At 46.2% G+C, this 17797-nt stretch overlaps 1 protein-coding gene across 1 annotated transcript in view; it reads left to right on the top strand.

Moving 5' to 3' along the window:
• Positions 1-17797, top strand: part of Tmc7 (transmembrane channel like 7) — a 48542-nt gene that overhangs the window by 16344 nt on the left and 14401 nt on the right. Inside the window, exons 2-7 of the mRNA XM_059268215.1 lie at positions 2241-2481; positions 4515-4663; positions 9034-9201; positions 11329-11411; positions 14786-14931; positions 17175-17322. Coding sequence (XP_059124198.1) covers positions 2241-2481; positions 4515-4663; positions 9034-9201; positions 11329-11411; positions 14786-14931; positions 17175-17322 — 935 coding nt within the window. The remainder of the gene's footprint in view (positions 1-2240; positions 2482-4514; positions 4664-9033; positions 9202-11328; positions 11412-14785; positions 14932-17174; positions 17323-17797) is intronic.

Below are 17797 nucleotides of genomic sequence, written 5' to 3' on the forward strand. Positions count from 1 at the left end.
CCCACTGAACCCAGGCTCATCCTTGGGGTTACCCAGGCCTGTCCCTAGGGTCTCACTATGTAGCCCTGGGTGGTTTCAACTTCAGGATTCTCTGTCTTAGTCTCCTGAGAGTTAGGATCACAGTATGGGTTCCAGCAGCCTACTCAGGGAGACCTGTTAAAGTGTACTCAGAACACAATCAGCTCTGGTCCAGAGTCCTCAGTGGCTTCTGTGGGTCATATCAGCCTGTAAAATCTCATTGGCTATAGCCCAGACACTCAGGCCTCTTACTTTTCTCTTTCCACACCCCACATATGATGCCCTTATGGATGTTCTCTGTGGCTGGGGACAAAAGCAGGGGCTTGGTTCTTGTCAGCAGGTTCTGCAGACTGGATTTCTTTTAAATTATGTGCATGAATGTGTATGTATGCATGTTGTGGTGCATGTTGGAGGTAAGAGGACAGCTTGCAGGAGTTGATTCTCGTCTTGCATGTGGGTTCCAGAGTTCAAACTCAGATCCTCAGCGTCAGTGGCAAGTGCGTTTACCCTCTGAGCTATCTTGCTGGCCCTGGCAGGTTTCTTACATGCCTGGTACTTAAATGCCCGGAAGTGGCTTCTGGGCTCTTTTATGACTTGGGGTTGGCAGAGGTTTTTTGTTGTTGTTGTTGTTTGTTTGTGTTTGTTTTGTTCCCTTTGGTTAAAGCAAGTTACAGGTCAGGCTTAGGGGAAGGGTCGTAGAAGGGCTGGGATGACTCCACCATCCACCAACCAAATGGACTTCCGGGCTCCTGTCTGTCCATCCTTCTGCATCAGGAGTCTGCACACCTTTCTACAAATGTGCCACGTGCACTGATGCCCCAGACTCTCTGCACTTCCTGGGACCTGCTCTTCCCCACATAGCCTCAAGTCTGTGCCCTCTTTTCACTGAGCTTCAGCTAAGGGGAAGAACTGACCAAAACAGAAAGAACTTGACCAAAAACAGCGCCCCCACCCCAGGATAACCTCTGTCCTTAACCCTTCACATCACCCCATGTGCTCTTGTGTCTTGTGTTCATTGTACTTATCACTTCTTGGCATAAATTTATCACCAGTTCATTGGCTGGTCCTCCCCTCACCTACCTCAGAATATAAGCTGCATAAGAGCAGGACGTTTTCCTTGGCTACCATGGTATCCTTGGCTCCCTAAAGGACACATGTTGGCCTATTTGTTGAATGACTATTTGGAATGAAGAAACTGAAATTCTGAGAAGTTAAGTAACTCCACCCAAACACACAGCAGAAAAAGGACCAGGTCAGGATTCAAACTTAAGCTATTTAGCACCCAACAGGAAAGATAGAAGTTAGGATGTCCATGGAGCCAATTGCTTAGGCAATCATGGCTCTTACATCTTATCATCTCCTTCACTTATTAGAGATAGAGCACACATTGCTTGCTTCATTCAGCAAATGGAGCATGCATTTAACTAATGGCTACAGGAATCTTACCACCTAAGTTTCATGCAGACACACCTATAGAGCGAGCCCATGTGAAGATGATGTCACTGTCCTCTGCATTATCCTGGACAACGAAATGCAGCCAGGGCTAGGGAGATGATCTAGTGGATGAAGTGCTTGCCCCCCAAATGTGAGAACCAGAGTTTGGATGTCCAGAACCCACTTAAATGCCCAGTAGTAATTCCGGGGCTCAAGAGGCAGAGGTATCCCATCTCTTGGAGCAAGCTGGCCAGCTAGACTATCTGGATGGGTGAGCTCTGGGTTCAAGTGAGAGACCTTGCCTCAATATATAGGATAGAGAGTGATTGTGGGGGACACTCAGCATTGTCTTCACTGACACAAGCATGCATGCACCTGCACACATGTACATACCCACACACGGGAGAGCACTCATACCCTTGCAAACAGAGCAAAGCAGAATGACCCAGGTTTGTAATTTGTATTGACACAGGTTTGTAGTTTGTGTTGACACAGGTTTGTAATCCCCACCGCACAGCAGACCAAGGTGGGAAGATTCCAAATTCAAGGCCAGCCTGGGAAACTTATCCAAGCCTTTTCTAAATAAATGAAAGGTGGCTAGGTAGCTCAGTGGTAGAACACTTGTCTAGCATGTGTAAGGTTCTGGGTTCAGTTCCCAGCACAGTAAAAAAGAAAAGAAAGTCCAGCTATACTGTCACTGGTGAGGTGACAAGGCTTGTTCCTGGTCTCTGAGACTTGAAGGCTCCCAAGCTGTCTGGAATGAATTTTGCTTTTCTTCTTTCACCCAGAGAACATGTCTCTGGGTTCTAGCTGCTTCTCTCCACCTGTGAACTTCCTTCAAGAGCTGCCAAGCTATCGGTCAGTGGCACGCCGGAGGACAAACATCCTCGCCCGGGACAAGCAGAGTGGCACCCTGCTAAAGCCGACCGACTCCTACAGTTCCCAGCTGGATGGAGGAATCCCAGAGAACCTCAACAGCCAATCCATCCGCAAGTATGCGCTGAACATCTCTGAGAAGCGGAGGCTGAGGTTTGTTCAGTAGCCGCCTGGAAGTGGCCATGCTGTAGGCTGGGAGAGGGGTGTATGTGGTGCGTGTGGTGTGTTTATCATGTGTGGAACCGAGAGTTCATTCTGTAGTGAGCATTCCTAAGCTGTGGTGACATGTGACCTTCAAGAAGTTGTTCACCTCCTGTTTGAATAAACAGTCCCAGGTTTAGTTTACTTGTAGCCAGACCTCACATTCTCATTCTCTCTCTCTCTCTCTCTCTCTCTCTCTCTCTCTCTCTCCCCTCCTTGTCTCTCTCTGTGTGTACATACATGTATATGTATGTATGTATGTGCAAGCACCCATGGAGGGGCCAGAAGTTGACGTTTGTTGGCACCCTCTGTCACTCCACCTCAGTTTTGGGGAGAACAGACTCTCTCACTGAACCTCTCACCGAACCTGGAGTTCAGCAGTTGGCTGTTCGGGCTGGCCAGCAAGTCCCTAAGACCCACCCAGCTCTGGGGTGACAGGCAGGTCCTAGGGATCGTAATCACGTCCTCAGGCTTGCACACCACACACTTTACCCATTGATCCATCACCCTAGGCCTCTTTCCCTCCTTTTATGTGTCAAGAAATCTCTGTGTAACCTAGGTTAATCTTGAATTCACCTGTCCCCGCCTCCCAAAGTTAGGGTTACAGGCATGTACACTGTATCCATCCATCAATCTCTCATATATTCATTGTCATCATTATCTGTCATCTGCTCATCCACTAATCTGTATCCCTTCATTTATCTATATCCTTCTATTGTCTATCCTTCTATATCTATATTTGTATACATCCTTCAATTTATCTATCTATATCCATTTATCCATTTGTCTATCCTATCTATCCATCCATTTATCAATATTTATATCTATCCATTTGTGTGTCTAAACATACTCTGTGCTATGGGAAAGCAGTTTACCTTCCATGAATACAGCAGTACATATTAAATGTACATATTTTTGTGAATATTGTTCTATGGTTAGTGGTGGGTATTAATTAAGAATGGATTTGCCTGGTGGTGGTGGCACACACCTTTAATCCCAGCATTCGGGAGGCAGAGCCAGGCAGATCTCTGTGAGTTTGAGGCCAGCCTGGTCTACAGAGGGAGATCCAGGAAAGGCACCAAAACTACACAGAGAAACCCTGTCTCGAAAAACCAAAATAATAATAATAATAATAATAATAATAATAATAATAATAATAGGATTAAATGCTAGCTACTGTGCTTAAGAAAGAGTGGAAAGCAAAGCAAACCCAGCCAGGCCAGGGCTGTCATGGAATCAGCAGTCTGTGCTCCTGGGACAGAGGACCACAGCCACAAATGTTATATATTCTCATCTTTTAAAGAACTTGTGGCATCAGACTGGGCATGGTGGCACAGACCTTTAATCCTAGCACTTGGGAGGCAGAGGCAGGTGGATGAATCTCTGTGAGTTCAAGGCCAGCCTGGTCAACATAGCAAGTGCCAGGCCAGTCAGAGCTACATCATGAGACCCTGTCTTAAAAACAAAACAGCCATTTGTGGCATATTGGGAGAGATAGACATTAATTGGAGAGGATATGTTATCAAAAGAAGGGGTATCCTGGAGGCGAAATAGGAGAAGAAGTCAGGAGTGGCATCATAGGGTCATTGTACTGAGCACACAGTACATATTGTGATCAACAGCTTGTAATTCAATGGCACTGAGCCTATTGGCAATGCTGTGCATCCATCACCACCAGCTACTTCCAAAAAATGCTTTATCACCGCAGCTGGAAACTCTGTACCCATTAAAAAAAGCACTCTCAGTTCCTCCTCCATCAGCCCGGGCAGCCATGAACCTGCTGTCTCTAGATTTATGTGTGCATGGAAAGTGACCTCCGAGTCTGGCTTTTTTCACTTTGTGTAACACTTTGAAGGTTCATTCACACTGGAGTGTGTGTCGTCATCCCTTCTTATGGCTGACTAGGCTCCCATCCCGGGTGTCATGGAAGCTTAGACTTGATGCTACCTTGTCCTTGTCATGCTCATGGCCCTTTTTTGATGCAGGGACATTCAGGAAACCCAGATGAAGTATTTATCGGAGTGGGACCAGTGGAAACGGTACAGCAGCAAGTCCTGGAAGAGGTTCCTAGAGAAAGCTCGTGAGATGACCACCCACCTGGAGCTGTGGCGCAAGGATATCCGTAGCATTGAAGGTAGAGCCCGTTTGGCGCGGCTCCCCTGCAGGCCAAGCTGCTGAGGACGGGGGCAGGGGGGGGGGGTGTTATGCTTACCAGCTTTCTGCTTCCCCTGCAGACAGCTGAGGTTGGGGAATGAGCATTTTGGGATTTTGCCTTATCTGCTGTGGCCTCCCCTGCAGGCAAGCTGGGTTTGCACCCGGCTGTTGCGATGTTGAGGATTTCCTTCCAGGATGAATGTTGTGTTAGTGACTGTCCTCGTTGCTGTCACACAGAAGCAAACTGAGGGAGGAAGGGTCTGTTCTGGCTCACAGTTTCAGAATACCGTCCGCCATGGCAGGGCAAGGCATGCTGTCAGAAGCTTGAGGAGGCTGGTCGCGTGGCATCTGTAGTCAGGACACAGAAGCCACGAATGGTGGAGCTCAGCTCACTTTCCTCTTTTTATTCAGTCTAGCTCATGGGATGGTGCTCCCCACATTCAGGGTGGGTCTTTCCACCTCAGTTGAACCTCTCTGTTCCCTGACAGACATGCCCAGAGGTGCCTCCGCAGTGAGTCTAGATCCAGTCAAGCTGACAGTCAAGACCGACTGTCTCAAGTATGAACATGACCCACACTTAACCTTAATAGGGCCTGTCTCTTTGTCTTCTAGAGAGGTCACAGCAGAGCCTGGGGCAGGGAGGGAGATGCCTCTTACCATTCTGTATTTTTTATCGTAAAACAAAACAATTTATAATCAGTGCCTTAATAGCTGCTGACATAGAAGTTCCCAGCACAGTCTGTCAAGAGCACGGCAGGATGTTTGGGAGAAGTGATCATCTTCCTTATTACCTACCCTAAAAGTATAGTGCCAGGCGTGGTGGCCAGGACCTTAATCCAGACAGGGACAGGTGCATCTCTGAGTTTCAGGCCAGCCAGGGTGACACCTTGAAGCTCTGTCCCCACACAAGCAAACAACAGATGGTAGAGTGTCCTCTGGTCTTCTGGGGAGGGTGGTGCTGGAGCAGAGCTCAGCAGGTAAGAGCAGGAACTGCTCCTGCAAAGGCCACGGTTCCGTTTCTAGCACCCACACCGGGCAGCTCACAATGGCCTGTAACTCCAGCTCCAGGGAATCCAGAACCCTCTTCTAGCCTCCACAGGTATCTGTGTATCCCCTCTCCCCATATATATATATATATATATATATATATATATATATATATATATATAATTAAAATATAATAAATATTTAAATATACCACTGATAATTTATTCTTTTTTGTAAATTGTTGTTTTATATGGAGACTGTAAACATAGTTCTAAGAAGTCTTCCGGGCTCATCTAGAACTTCACCACACACTCACACCCTTTCTTCTGAAATGGAAGCATAGTGTGGTCTTGAGCAAAGTACAAGCAAATCCTTATGAGCATTGACAATGAACCAAGTGTTGCCTTGGGCATCTCACTCATATTATCTCTGTTAGTCCTCACAAGACTCCCACTCCTTTGTTTCTCTCTGTGTAGACTAGGCTGGCCTTAAACTCAGATCTGCCTGCCTCTGCCTCCTAGTGCTAGTATTAAAAGTGGGTGCCACCATGCCCAACCTAACAAAACCCTTTCATGTGGCTACTTCATCATTTGCCTACCACAGCGACATTAGGATGCTTGCCCAAGGGCACTCAGCCAGGATGAAGCCCACAGGCCGTCAGGCTTCACAGGCCAAGTGTTTTGAACATGAAATGTCCCCCATAGACTCCTGTGTCTGAACACTCGGTCTCCACCTGTGGGCTAGCCTCAAAGTGGGACCTAACTGGAGGAAATGGATCACTGGGGTGGGCCTTGAGGTTTCTTGTCTGAGTCTCCTTTCCTGTCTCTCTTCTGCTTTCTGACTGTGGACACATGGTGATCAGTCCCCTCAACACGCATGCTGCCATGCCTTCTGCGTCATGATGGACTGTGTCCCCTCAAACTGCGAGCCCCCAAATACCTTCCTCCCTGAGTTGTCAGGTACCAGCCCACAATAACAAGAACAGTAGTCAGGATGCTGTGCCCAGCTTCCCTGGTTTGGTGGAATACTCTGGGAGACTTCTGACTGCTGAGGCTTTCTTCTCCCTGGGCAACCGGATCTTTGGCTTTCTCTTCATTTGTTCTACTGGGATTTCTTGGCTGACTGGATGCCCCTGGGGCAGAACGAGAAGGTGTGCAAATCAAAGCCATTAACTCTGGTAACATCGCTGAGTGTTTGACAGCATGGTGTGGGTGTCTTCCATCATCGGGGTCAGCCATGTGCTCTTGACTCCCAAGGAACGAAAAGCACCTTGCTCTACAGACCGTCCGCAGGGACTCAGGTCTTCTCTGCTAGGAGACTGCTCTTCTGTTTGTTTCCATCCCTAAGTTCACCACATGAATGGAGATGCTGTGATCATTCTGAGAGATGCAGAGAAGACACCATTAGCCCTAGTCCTCATTGTTGGCAAGTGTGAGCTAGAGAGAGCTTTTGCCTTATAAATCTATGAAAACCCTACAGCAAGTATCCTATTAAATGACATGCTGGAAAGCCTGAGCTTGAGAATGAGGAAATGTGCTAGTTATCAGAGTCTCTTCAGCATTACCCTGGAAGTCTTAGCTAACTGTACACTTCAGAGATGAGGCAGAAAGGGAAAAGAATCAGAAAGGGAAGAAATAAAGTATCATTTGTCCAGATAATATATACATAGAAAATACGGAAGACAAGCTATTAGAATCAACATGTAGATTTAACAAGGTTAGTTGTTGATTTGACAAGGTCTGGATAAAATTGGTTGTATTTACCCATCTTTAGGGGGGTTGCTGGGAACCTCCTAATGGGGTTTTTCTGGGGAACCTAGGGCTTTGCACATGCTAAGTAAGTACTCTACCTCTGAGCTACAGTCCCAGCCTTAAGTGTGTTTCTTCATACTAGCACCATTTAGAAAAGTAAGGGTTTTTAAAGTTTTAAAAATTTTGATTATACATGTGTGCATCTGTGTGGGGGTGCAGGTGCCCGAGGAGGAAGTTGGAGAGCCTGGAGCTAGAGTAACAGGTGCTTGTAAACTACCTCATGTGGGTGCTGAGAACCAAGCTTGAGTTCTCTGCAGAGCAGAACACATTCCTAACCACTGAGCCATCTCTCCAGCCCCACAAACTGAAGTTTTTAGTATGATTTATAATCACATTTAAACAGTCAAATCCCTAGAAGTTTATCTAAGGAGAAATAAATAATGCCCAAGCATAGAAAACTAAACATTTTATGGGCCAGGTGTGATGGATGGCCTATGCCTATAATCCCTGAACTTGGGAGGTATCAATTCCAGAGTAGCCAGATACACCCAGTAAGTTCAAAATTTAGCTAGCCTAAATTATATAGCAGGATTCTCCCCCTAAAAACAAAAAAGGCCAGGTGTGGTATGTCACACCTTTAAATCCCAGCATGCAGGAGGCAGAGGCAGGTGGATCTCTGAGTTGCAGGCCAGCTTGGTCTATATAAGAGAGTTCAAGGCCAGCCAGGACTACACAGTGAGACCCTATCTCAAAGGGAAAAAAAAAGGAGAAAGAGAAGGAGAATGGGAGGAAAGGCAAGCTGGTTATAAAAATCTTACTAAGAGATACCAAAGGAGATCTATGTTCATGAATCAGGAGATTTAATATTAAAAAGATGAGATGTTACGACTCAAATTCATCAACATATTTCATGTAATTCAATCAGAGACTCATCTGTGTGTGTCTGTGTGTGAAAATGGATGAACTGATTCTAAGCATTGTATGTTAGAACTCTTGAGTACCAAGGGTACCCAGGATAAGCTCAGGGAAGAAGGAAGCTGGAGATACGTAGCACCAGAGGTCACCCCTTTTCATGAGTCTGCAACAGCTAAGTCTCCTATAGGTGTAAAGATAGGTGTGTGTGGACCCATGGACAGGGTAGGATGCAGAACATACGTTACAGATATAGATAATTGACATCCAGAGCAGTGCTGAGGCAACTGGATAGTCATGTGACAAAGGGAACTGTGAAGCCCTTCCTCACTTCTGACTGCTCTTAAGGGACATGTTCAGAAGCAGCTGTGGATCTACATATGAAAACTCTCTAGGAATCTGGGTTTCAGGTAAAGAATTGAGCATAAGATGTCGTGGGTGAAGCCAGGCTTGAAGCCCAATGACCCAAGTGGATCCCTGGGACCCACGTAGTGAAAGGAGAGAATGGACTTCTGAAAGTTGTCTCCTGACCTACCTACCAGTGCCCCTGCCCCACACAAGTGATAAAAAAAAATCCATCAAAGGAATATGATTCTTCCTCTCTTTCCCAAAGCAGGGATCCTTTTTCCTCAGCCTTCTCTTTGTGATGGAGTCCACCATGTGCAGCAGGTCACTGATAGCCACATTGCTTCTTTTCTAGGGAAGTTTGGTACGGGCATCCAGTCTTACTTCTCTTTCCTACGGTTCCTGGTGGTGCTGAACCTGGTGATATTCCTGATCATCTTCATGCTGGTTTTGCTCCCGATCTTACTCACCAAGTACAAGATTACCAACAGCACTTTCGTGTTCATTCCATTCAAAGACATGGGTGAGTCGAAGGGCTGGCTGTCCGGGCTGCAGGGCTTCCTCTCCTGGGCAACTATGTCAGTTGGGATAGGTTAGGTTATGCTGCAGAAACAAATAATCCCATTATCCTCGGTGCCAGTAACTGTAAACATTTACTTCTCATTTGTAGTCCAGATCCATCATGGACTGGGAATCATCATTCAGGAGCCCAAACTGCTGGGGCAGTCATGAGTGTCACTGTGATCCAGGGGAAGAGAGCCATGGCAAATGTGTGCTGATTCCTGACACTTCTATTTGGAGATAACACACAAACACATTTCTTCCACATCTCATTGGCCAAATCAGGACACACAGCCCCTTCTGAGTTCATGAGGGCATGTGGGAGGAGTGATGCAGGGTGGGTAAGTGGGATATTTAGCAAACCTAAAAGAATCAACCCCTCACCCAAGGTGACTTCATTTCAAGATTGTTATCTATGATAAGAATGTGCTTGAAGCTGATAGCAATTCCACAGTGATCTTGTGCCAGACACTCTCATAAGTGCTGGACTGGGCTTTTGTATTCTCAACCAAACTCAGATCTTCCAGGGATCCTATTAGCCCAGATGCGGGGGGAGGGTCCCTCTATTTCACAGACACTCACTAAAAACCTCTGATCCCAGGCTCGGTGGAAGGGCCAGCTTGGTCCCAGGTCTTCTGAAGGTCTTCCAAAGCCCTCATACCCTTCTGTCAGAGAACGCCTTACCCAGAAGAACCCTGGATCATCGCTTCAGAGGCCCCGTGCCTTCCTCCTCCTCATCTTTGTTTCCATTTTAAATCTTTAAAATTCAAATAACCTGGCACTTCAGACTTAGTGTGAGGGCTGCTTCCCGCCTCCTGTGTACTCCTGTTTTCTCACGTATCCACTGTTTTAGAGACATATTCCTGCTGCTGTGTGAAAATCAACCAAGTTAGGTTTCCAGGCCAGCCGTGCCTGTCAACTAACCTTCCTGAGCCTCAGTTTCTTTCTCTGTTGAGCCGGGGTGATCATTGAAATAGAGATGATTATTCCTCCCTGAAAACAACACTTTGTTATTGAATACTTAGATCATTTAAAGAATCCTAACTATCAAGCCTGTAGAGATTAGGTTTGGTTTCCAGCTCCACAGTGGGCCCTCACAACTACCTGTAACTCCAGATGTAGGGGATGTGATTCCCTGTTCTGCTCTCTGTGGGCACCTGCAGACATGTACCCTCTCATACACATAATTTAAAATAAAATAAATATTAAAAGTACAATGATGGACTGGAGAGATGGCTCAGAGGTTAAGAGCACTGGCTGCTCTTCCAGAGGTCCTGAGTTCAATTCCCGGCAACCACATGGAGGCTCACAACCATCTGTAATGAGATCTGGTGCCCTCTTCTAGCCTGCAGTGCAGGCATGCATGCAGGCAGAACACTGTATACATAATAAATAAATAAATAAATAAATAAATCTTTAAAAAAAGTACAATGATATTAAACACTAACTGCAGTGGGTGATGCATATCTTCTAATCCTATTGCTTAGGATGCTGAAATGGGAAGATGCTAATTTGGTGGTAGTCTAAACTATCTAAAGTGATAGTCTAAAGTGAAACCTTGTCCCCAGAAAGTGAAATAAGGGGCTGGAGAGATTAAGAGCATATACTGCTTTTGCAGAGGATCCAGGTTCCGTTCATAGCACCCACGTCAGCGTAGCAGCCAGAGTCACCTGGAGCTTCTATTCCGTGGGATCCGGTGCCCTCTCCTGCCCTCTGTGGGCACCTGCATGAACATGTTGCACATACACACACATATAAACATACAAATAAATAAAAGCAAAATGAAACAATAAGAGACCCACTAAAAAACAAAAATCGATATAACCCCAAATTGTTTAGTAAAGGCATGTGCTAAAGCAAAGTAAAGGAGCAGTAAAAGAAACACTAAACATAGACGTAGAGAAAAGGGGATGTATCAGACCCACTGGGACTTGAACATAGAACAGCAGGACATGACAGATACAGCATGTACAAATTCACAGGTGTGTCTGAATACGGAGCCACAGCTTAGGTTCACAAACTGCAGTAGACGAGTTACCGGCAGAGGGAGACTGTTGCTAACGCACGTCCTTGTTTTTGTTTCTTGCAGATATTCAGTGCACAGTCTATCCAGTCAGTAGCTCTGGGCTCATTTACTTTTATAGTTACATCATAGACTTGCTGTCTGGCACAGTAAGTACTCACCTCCATCCTTTGTGGACCCTTCTTACACTGACAGTTAAGTGAGTTAGACATCAGTGTCCTGAACGGGACTCTGGGGTGTGTGCCTGTGATCTTACAGGTGAAGACAGGAGGATTGCCAGGCCAGCCTAGGCTACCTAGTGAGACCGTCTCAAAACAACCACAAAATCCAAAAGACAGTGTTCCTTTTCAAAGACGAGTGAGAGCCAAATGCCCGTGTTGGCAGTGAGGAGCAGAAACAGGGTTTTCAGTGAGCTCATCGGCCAGCCCTGTGCTCTCCTGCTGACCTCCTGTTAGAGCGAGTGAGTGTTCAGGAAGTACACACTGCTGCTTCCAGCCAGTGGCCTTTTCCTGCTCTCTGCTACCTTTAGTTGGCCTGAATTACAAGGCTGGGCCTTTAGCATCTCTGATCTGAAAACCCAAAGCATTTGGGATTATCTGATGGACACCCAACTGGTGAAGTCTATGGGAGTATTCCAGATTCTGAAAAGGTCGGAGGTGTCAGGCCCTTCCAAGCATTTCAGACAAGAGACACTTAGCCTACAAATGAAGCTCTCTTTCTGGAAGTTGCTAGTATTAAAATGCCACATCACAGAACTTGTTGCTTTTCTGAATAGGTAGGTAAAAAGCCTGGGGTTTGTTCATTGCATTTAATACTGTGTGTGTGGGTGTGTGGGTGTGTGCTTTTACATCTCCAAAGTCATGTTTTCTACAAAACAACTCAGGGGTTGTTGGGTGCACAATCAACTGCCAGGTATATAAATGAGAAAACGGAAGCTCTGCAAACGAGAACAACTTAGTGTCTTGCTCAAAGTCATTGTTACTGAGAACAAAACTTAACTTATCATGGTGGAGCACAGGGAGGCAGAGGCAGGTGGATCTCTGTGAGTTCTAGGCCAGCCTGGTTTACAGTCAGGGATACATGGTGATACCCTGTCTCAAAAAAACAAAACAAAACAAAAAATTCCCGGAACCAAGCCTCAGAGAAACTGTCATCTCTGATCCTCCTCCTCCTCCTCCTCCTCCTCCTCCTCCTCCTCCTCCTCCTCCTCCTCCCTCCTCCTCTTCCTCCTCTTCTTCTCTTTGGGTTTTCAAGACAGGAACCCACTAAATAACCCTATTTCTTTCTGTTGCATCATCCCACAGGCAGCATGTGTCCGTGTGTTTTAAAGGACAGTTAGTGGCACAGGTCATAGATGTGCAACACAGGCAGCGTGCTTCAGCAGCCCTGTGCAGAGGAGCTTTCTGCAGGGTTCTGGAGAGTAACTTGGATCTGTTATGACAGTGAGAGAGTGAGCATCAGCTCTTGAGCTCTTGCGATGTGGCGTCTGTGACCGAGGAATGGGTTTCATTTCATTCCATTGTAGCCACTTTCCACTGAAATAGGCCCAAAGGTGAGGCCACAGGCTTGACTTCTGAAACAGGCTTCTTCTGAGGGCAGGGAACTTATTTTCTGGGCTCTCTGGCCCAATGATGTACCTTTCTTGTGAGGGAAAGGTTGGTGAGAACTGAGATCCACCTGGGGCTGTGTGGAAAGGGATCCGAAGAGCTGGACAAATTTTTGTGATGAGTGTGTCCAGCCTTTGTGACAGTGGGAGACAGTCTTGTCTTCTACATTTGCATCTATTTAAACATTTTTCTGACTCAGGTGTGTGAGAATGCATGGTTGTCATGAAAAAAGTAGGACTTAGTTTATTAGCTGTTTATTTTTAAACAGTCTCGCTGCTATTTGGCTCAGGCTAACCTGAAACTTGTCGCCATTTCTATATGTTCGCCTCTAATGCTTGGATCCCTGATCCATTTTAAGCTGATGGTGTATGTGATTTGTCTCTCTGGGTGTCTCAGTATAGTGTGTTCAGAAGACATGTTTTCCCCTACAAAAACTCGTTGGCTAGAGATGTAGGGGTGCTTAGTTCTGTTTTCTGCTGTGTGTCTGGTTTTGTTGTTGTTTTTGTTGGTTTGCTTTGTTTTGTGTAGACCAGGCTGTCCCTGAATTCACAGAGATCCACCTGCCTCTGCTTCCCAAGTACTGACATTAAAGGCAGCTTCTGTGCCTGTTTTTCTGCCTATACCAGACGCTCTTGATTTTGTTATGCAGTAAGACCTGGAGGCAAGACAGTGGTCTTCCAAGGTTACTCTTCTTTTTCAAGGTGGGCTTGGCCACTGACTCCCATGCAGTTGCATCTAAACTGTAAGACCAGCTTGTTGATTTCTGAATGAAGCTAGCTGGGATCTGTGTGGGTTTGTGTTGGTTCTGTAGACCCATTTGTAGAGTATTGATATGGAAATGCTGGACTAAGAACATGATCCAAAACAAATGATGCCTTTCTGTTTGCTTATTTATTTATTTATTTATTTATTTATTTATTTATTTATTTATTTGAGATAGGGTTTCTCTATGTAACAGCTCTGGCTGTCCTGGAACTCATTTTGTAGACCAGGCTGGCTTTAAACTCACAGAGATCAGCCTGCCTCTGCCTTCCAAGTGCATGAACTATAGGTGTGACTACCACCACCTGGATGGGTGGATGGAGATATATATATATATATATATATATATATATATATATATATATATATATATATATATATATATATATTATATCATATATGGTGATAAATATGAGAGAGAGTCTCTTTTTTGTTTTGTTTTGTTGAGATATGTCCCTTATAGCCCAGGCTGGCATACAAAATAATTATGTATCTCAAAAAGAATGACTTCGAACTTCTGATCCATCTGCTTCTACCTCCAGAGTGCTAGGATTACAGGCGTGCGTCCCCATCCCTGTTTTAAGCTGGGATCAAATCCATAACCTTGTGCATAACAGGCCAGCACTCTACCCACTGAGCTACATCCCCACCCATTTTTGTTTCAACTGTGGTTCATAGTTTTTAGAATATACTATTTATGCGTGTGTTAAACTTAAGTGGGTTTTTTTTTTGATGTTATGGCCCAGACATTTTTCTCACATAAAAAGTATTTAATTTTTTATGTGTATATGAGTGTGTCTGTGTGGGAGTATGTGGACATGAGGCCAGAAGAGGGCATCAGGTCTCCTGGAACTGGAGTTACAGGAGGTTGTGAGTTTCCTGCTGTGGGTGCTGGAAGCCAACCTGGGTCCTCTGCAAGAGCAGTACATGCACTGCTGAGGCTTCTTACCAGTGAATTTTGATACTGAGGTTTTAGCAGTACCTTGTTCCCCTAACACCAGCCTAGTATCCCATGTACCTTGGGTTCTGCTCTGGTGTGTAGAGATTCCATGATGAACAAGGGCACTTGAGCATGCATTCCTTGAGGCAGGGATGTCTCCTTTGGTTGCCTGCCTGAGCTGACCCCCCTGATCCCATGTTGTTGCTTTGTTCAGGGTTTCTTGGAGGAGACCAGCCTGTTTTATGGCCACTACACCATTGATGGAGTGAAATTTCAGAACTTCACGTATGATCTGCCCCTGGCTTACTTAGTAAGCACGATTGCCTACCTGGCCCTGAGTCTGCTCTGGATAGTGAAAAGGTGAGCGCCCCTTGCTTCCTCCTCCTCTTTGATTGCCGTTTGTGTCAGCATGGCTCTTACTGCTGTGACCAAACACCTGGCAGAGACAGTTCAAGGGAGGAAAGATTCATCTGGGCTCATGGTCGCAGGGACTTCCAGCCCCTCACAGTCGGGAAGGCAGTAGGAGAGGGCAAGTAGCTTGTTCATATGGTGGTGGGTCAGAAAGCAGAGAGCACTCTGTGACCAGGAGTCTATGACCTCCCTCTGCGAGCCTGTCCCACCTCCTAAAGGTTCCACAACCTCCCTACATTTTCCCACCCCCAGAAGTCTATGGGGCATCTCATTCCTGATGGCTGGAGTCTCTTACTGTTGTGTGAATTCTGGAAGTCAGGGCCTGAAAGATGAGCAGAGCCCACGGGTGGGCTTCAGAGGAAGGGGTTGAGTGTGTTGCAGCCAAGACTCAGACGGAGTAGAAGTCAGGAGCTGGCAGCTGGGGCAGTAGCCTGCAGTTCAGTGTGTGCTAAGTACCTCTTCCAGATCCCTCTTCCTCACAGGCTTCATTCTGGCCGGGGAGTATTATGTTAACTGGGTCTCCATTGGCTTGCAAGTGGCAGAAAACCAACCCTGGTTAATTGGACCATTGGGGAATTGAGTGCACAGAGAGCCAGGGAAGGGGAGAGACTGTTCTGAGAAAGGCACAGCCTTGGTTTAGGAACGATGTTAAAATCAAGAGCCTCCTCAGCTCTGAGTGTCTGTGTGGCGGCAGCTCCCTGCAGCGGTGGGAAATAGCACATCCGTCTCTACTAGCCTGCAGCTCCTCCGGCCATGGGCACAGAAATTCTGTGAAGGTGTTATTGGCTCCGTCCACACAGATACCTAATCCTGACCCTTTCACTGTGGTCAGGGCCAGGAGACTGTGTTGAGCTCCTGTTGGTGTGTGTTTGTCCCCTGGTTAGGGTCATGTAGTTTAGATGTGAAATTCCCTCTGAAGGCTCAGGTGTTGAAGGCTTGGTTCTGGATGGTGAGCGTTAGAGGTGAATGCATCATGAGCATGCTGATCTCATAAATGGGGTAATCCACCAGTGAGTTCACAGCTGAGTGGCCTATTAGGAGCCGGGCCTGGTTGGAGGAAGCAGGCGACACATTTTGTCAGCCTCCCTTTCCTTTCCTTTTTATTGTTTCCTGGATACCATGAGGTATTTCCCTCTCCCCCTTTCTGCTTCTTCCACCATGCTCAGCTGCCCTAATGCCCTCCCCATCAACTCAGACCCAGCAATGGATCCAGCCAACCATGGATAGACGTTTCTGGAACAGTGAAGCAAATAAACCTTTCCTGCCTTAAGCTGTCAATCTCAGGTATTTGTCACAGTGTGACAAGTCTGTCTGACAGGTCATAAGACACCAAGGCCTTTCCCTGGTGGTTTGGTGAGAGAGCAACTCCCAAGAAAGGCGAGAGATCCTAAATACTGTCGACAGCTGTCTCACCAAACACTAGCCTGAACACCATAGAAGCTGTATCTGTGAACACCGCAGGAGACTTCCGAATTAAAACTTTGGGCCATGCATCATGCATGCTAGTGCATGCCTGTGATCTCAACTACTCAAGAGGCTGAGGCAGGAGGATCACAAGTTTGAGGGCAGCCTGGGCACCTCGACAAATGTTTCAAAATAAAAATATTATAAGGGGAGGGGAGCCAGGAGTCTAGCTCAGAGATTGACCTGGCCAGGGAGAGACTTTGGGTTCAATTTTTGACATTGCAACAAATAAATAAATACATAAGGTGAAATAAATAAATAAGACATATTATTTTGAAAAAGGAGTTACTGAGTGGAGGGCTGAAGAGATGGCTCAGTGATTATGTACACCGGCTGCTCTTCCAGAGGACTGGGGTTGGTTTGATTCCCAGAACCCATGTGGTGGCTCACAACCATGTATAACTCTAATTCTAGGTGATGTAATGCCCTGTTCTGGCCTCCACAGGTATCAGATGCACATATAGTACACAAGCCATACATGCAGGCAAAACACCCATACACATAAAGTAAGTCTATCTTTAAAGAAGAAGTTATTGAGTGGATAAAAGACAATGATTTTCTTCAGTGAGGTACCTGCTCAGCTGCCACATCGATTTAGAATAAACTTGGCTGTGTCGCAGTGGGCCAGCAACACCACCGTGTCCAACATTATAGATCTTAAATGAGACTAATTCACAGGCCTATGTTTTGCTACTGTTCTCAGAAAGATGTTTGTGTTTCCGGGTCAGGTCGGTGGAAGGGTTCAAAATCAACCTGATCCGGAGTGAGGAGCACTTCCAGAGTTACTGTAACAAGATCTTTGCTGGCTGGGACTTCTGCATCACCAACCGCAGCATGGCTGAGCTGAAACACAGCAGCTTGCGGTACGAGCTCCGAGTGAGTGCTGCTGGGTTGTCCTGGGGAGGAGCCTCGCTGCCAGGCTAGCTCTGGGGAGGCTCTTTGCAGATTACACGGTATCTGAGGGCCCATTCTGTCTCAGCAAGCTTCCCCTTGGCTGGTTTTAGGAGCAAACAGCTTATTGGGTTGATCACCTTTAACCCAAGCATGGGTGCTGTTAACTTGGGACTGGGATGGGAGGTAGGACACACAGGGCAGATGGTGTCTTCCCTCTATCCCTTACTTTCTTATTAATATCCCTACCTGGTCATAAGCATTGTTTGTACTAGAAACATGAAGGGAATACTGTGATGACAGAATGGATTAGAGGGAAGTTGAAAGATGACAGGAAAACTTACACATTTAATAAAGAGAAATGAATAGCAGGTTGGTCTAACCCATCAGAAAAAGGTTGGGGGTAGGAATCTAAAGTTTAAGGAAGGTGGGTGGGGTTGACTCTATTTATTGTTCTTTA

This window comes from Peromyscus eremicus, chromosome 1, assembly GCF_949786415.1.
Source record: "Peromyscus eremicus chromosome 1, PerEre_H2_v1, whole genome shotgun sequence".
NCBI classification, from domain to species: domain Eukaryota; kingdom Metazoa; phylum Chordata; class Mammalia; order Rodentia; family Cricetidae; genus Peromyscus; species Peromyscus eremicus.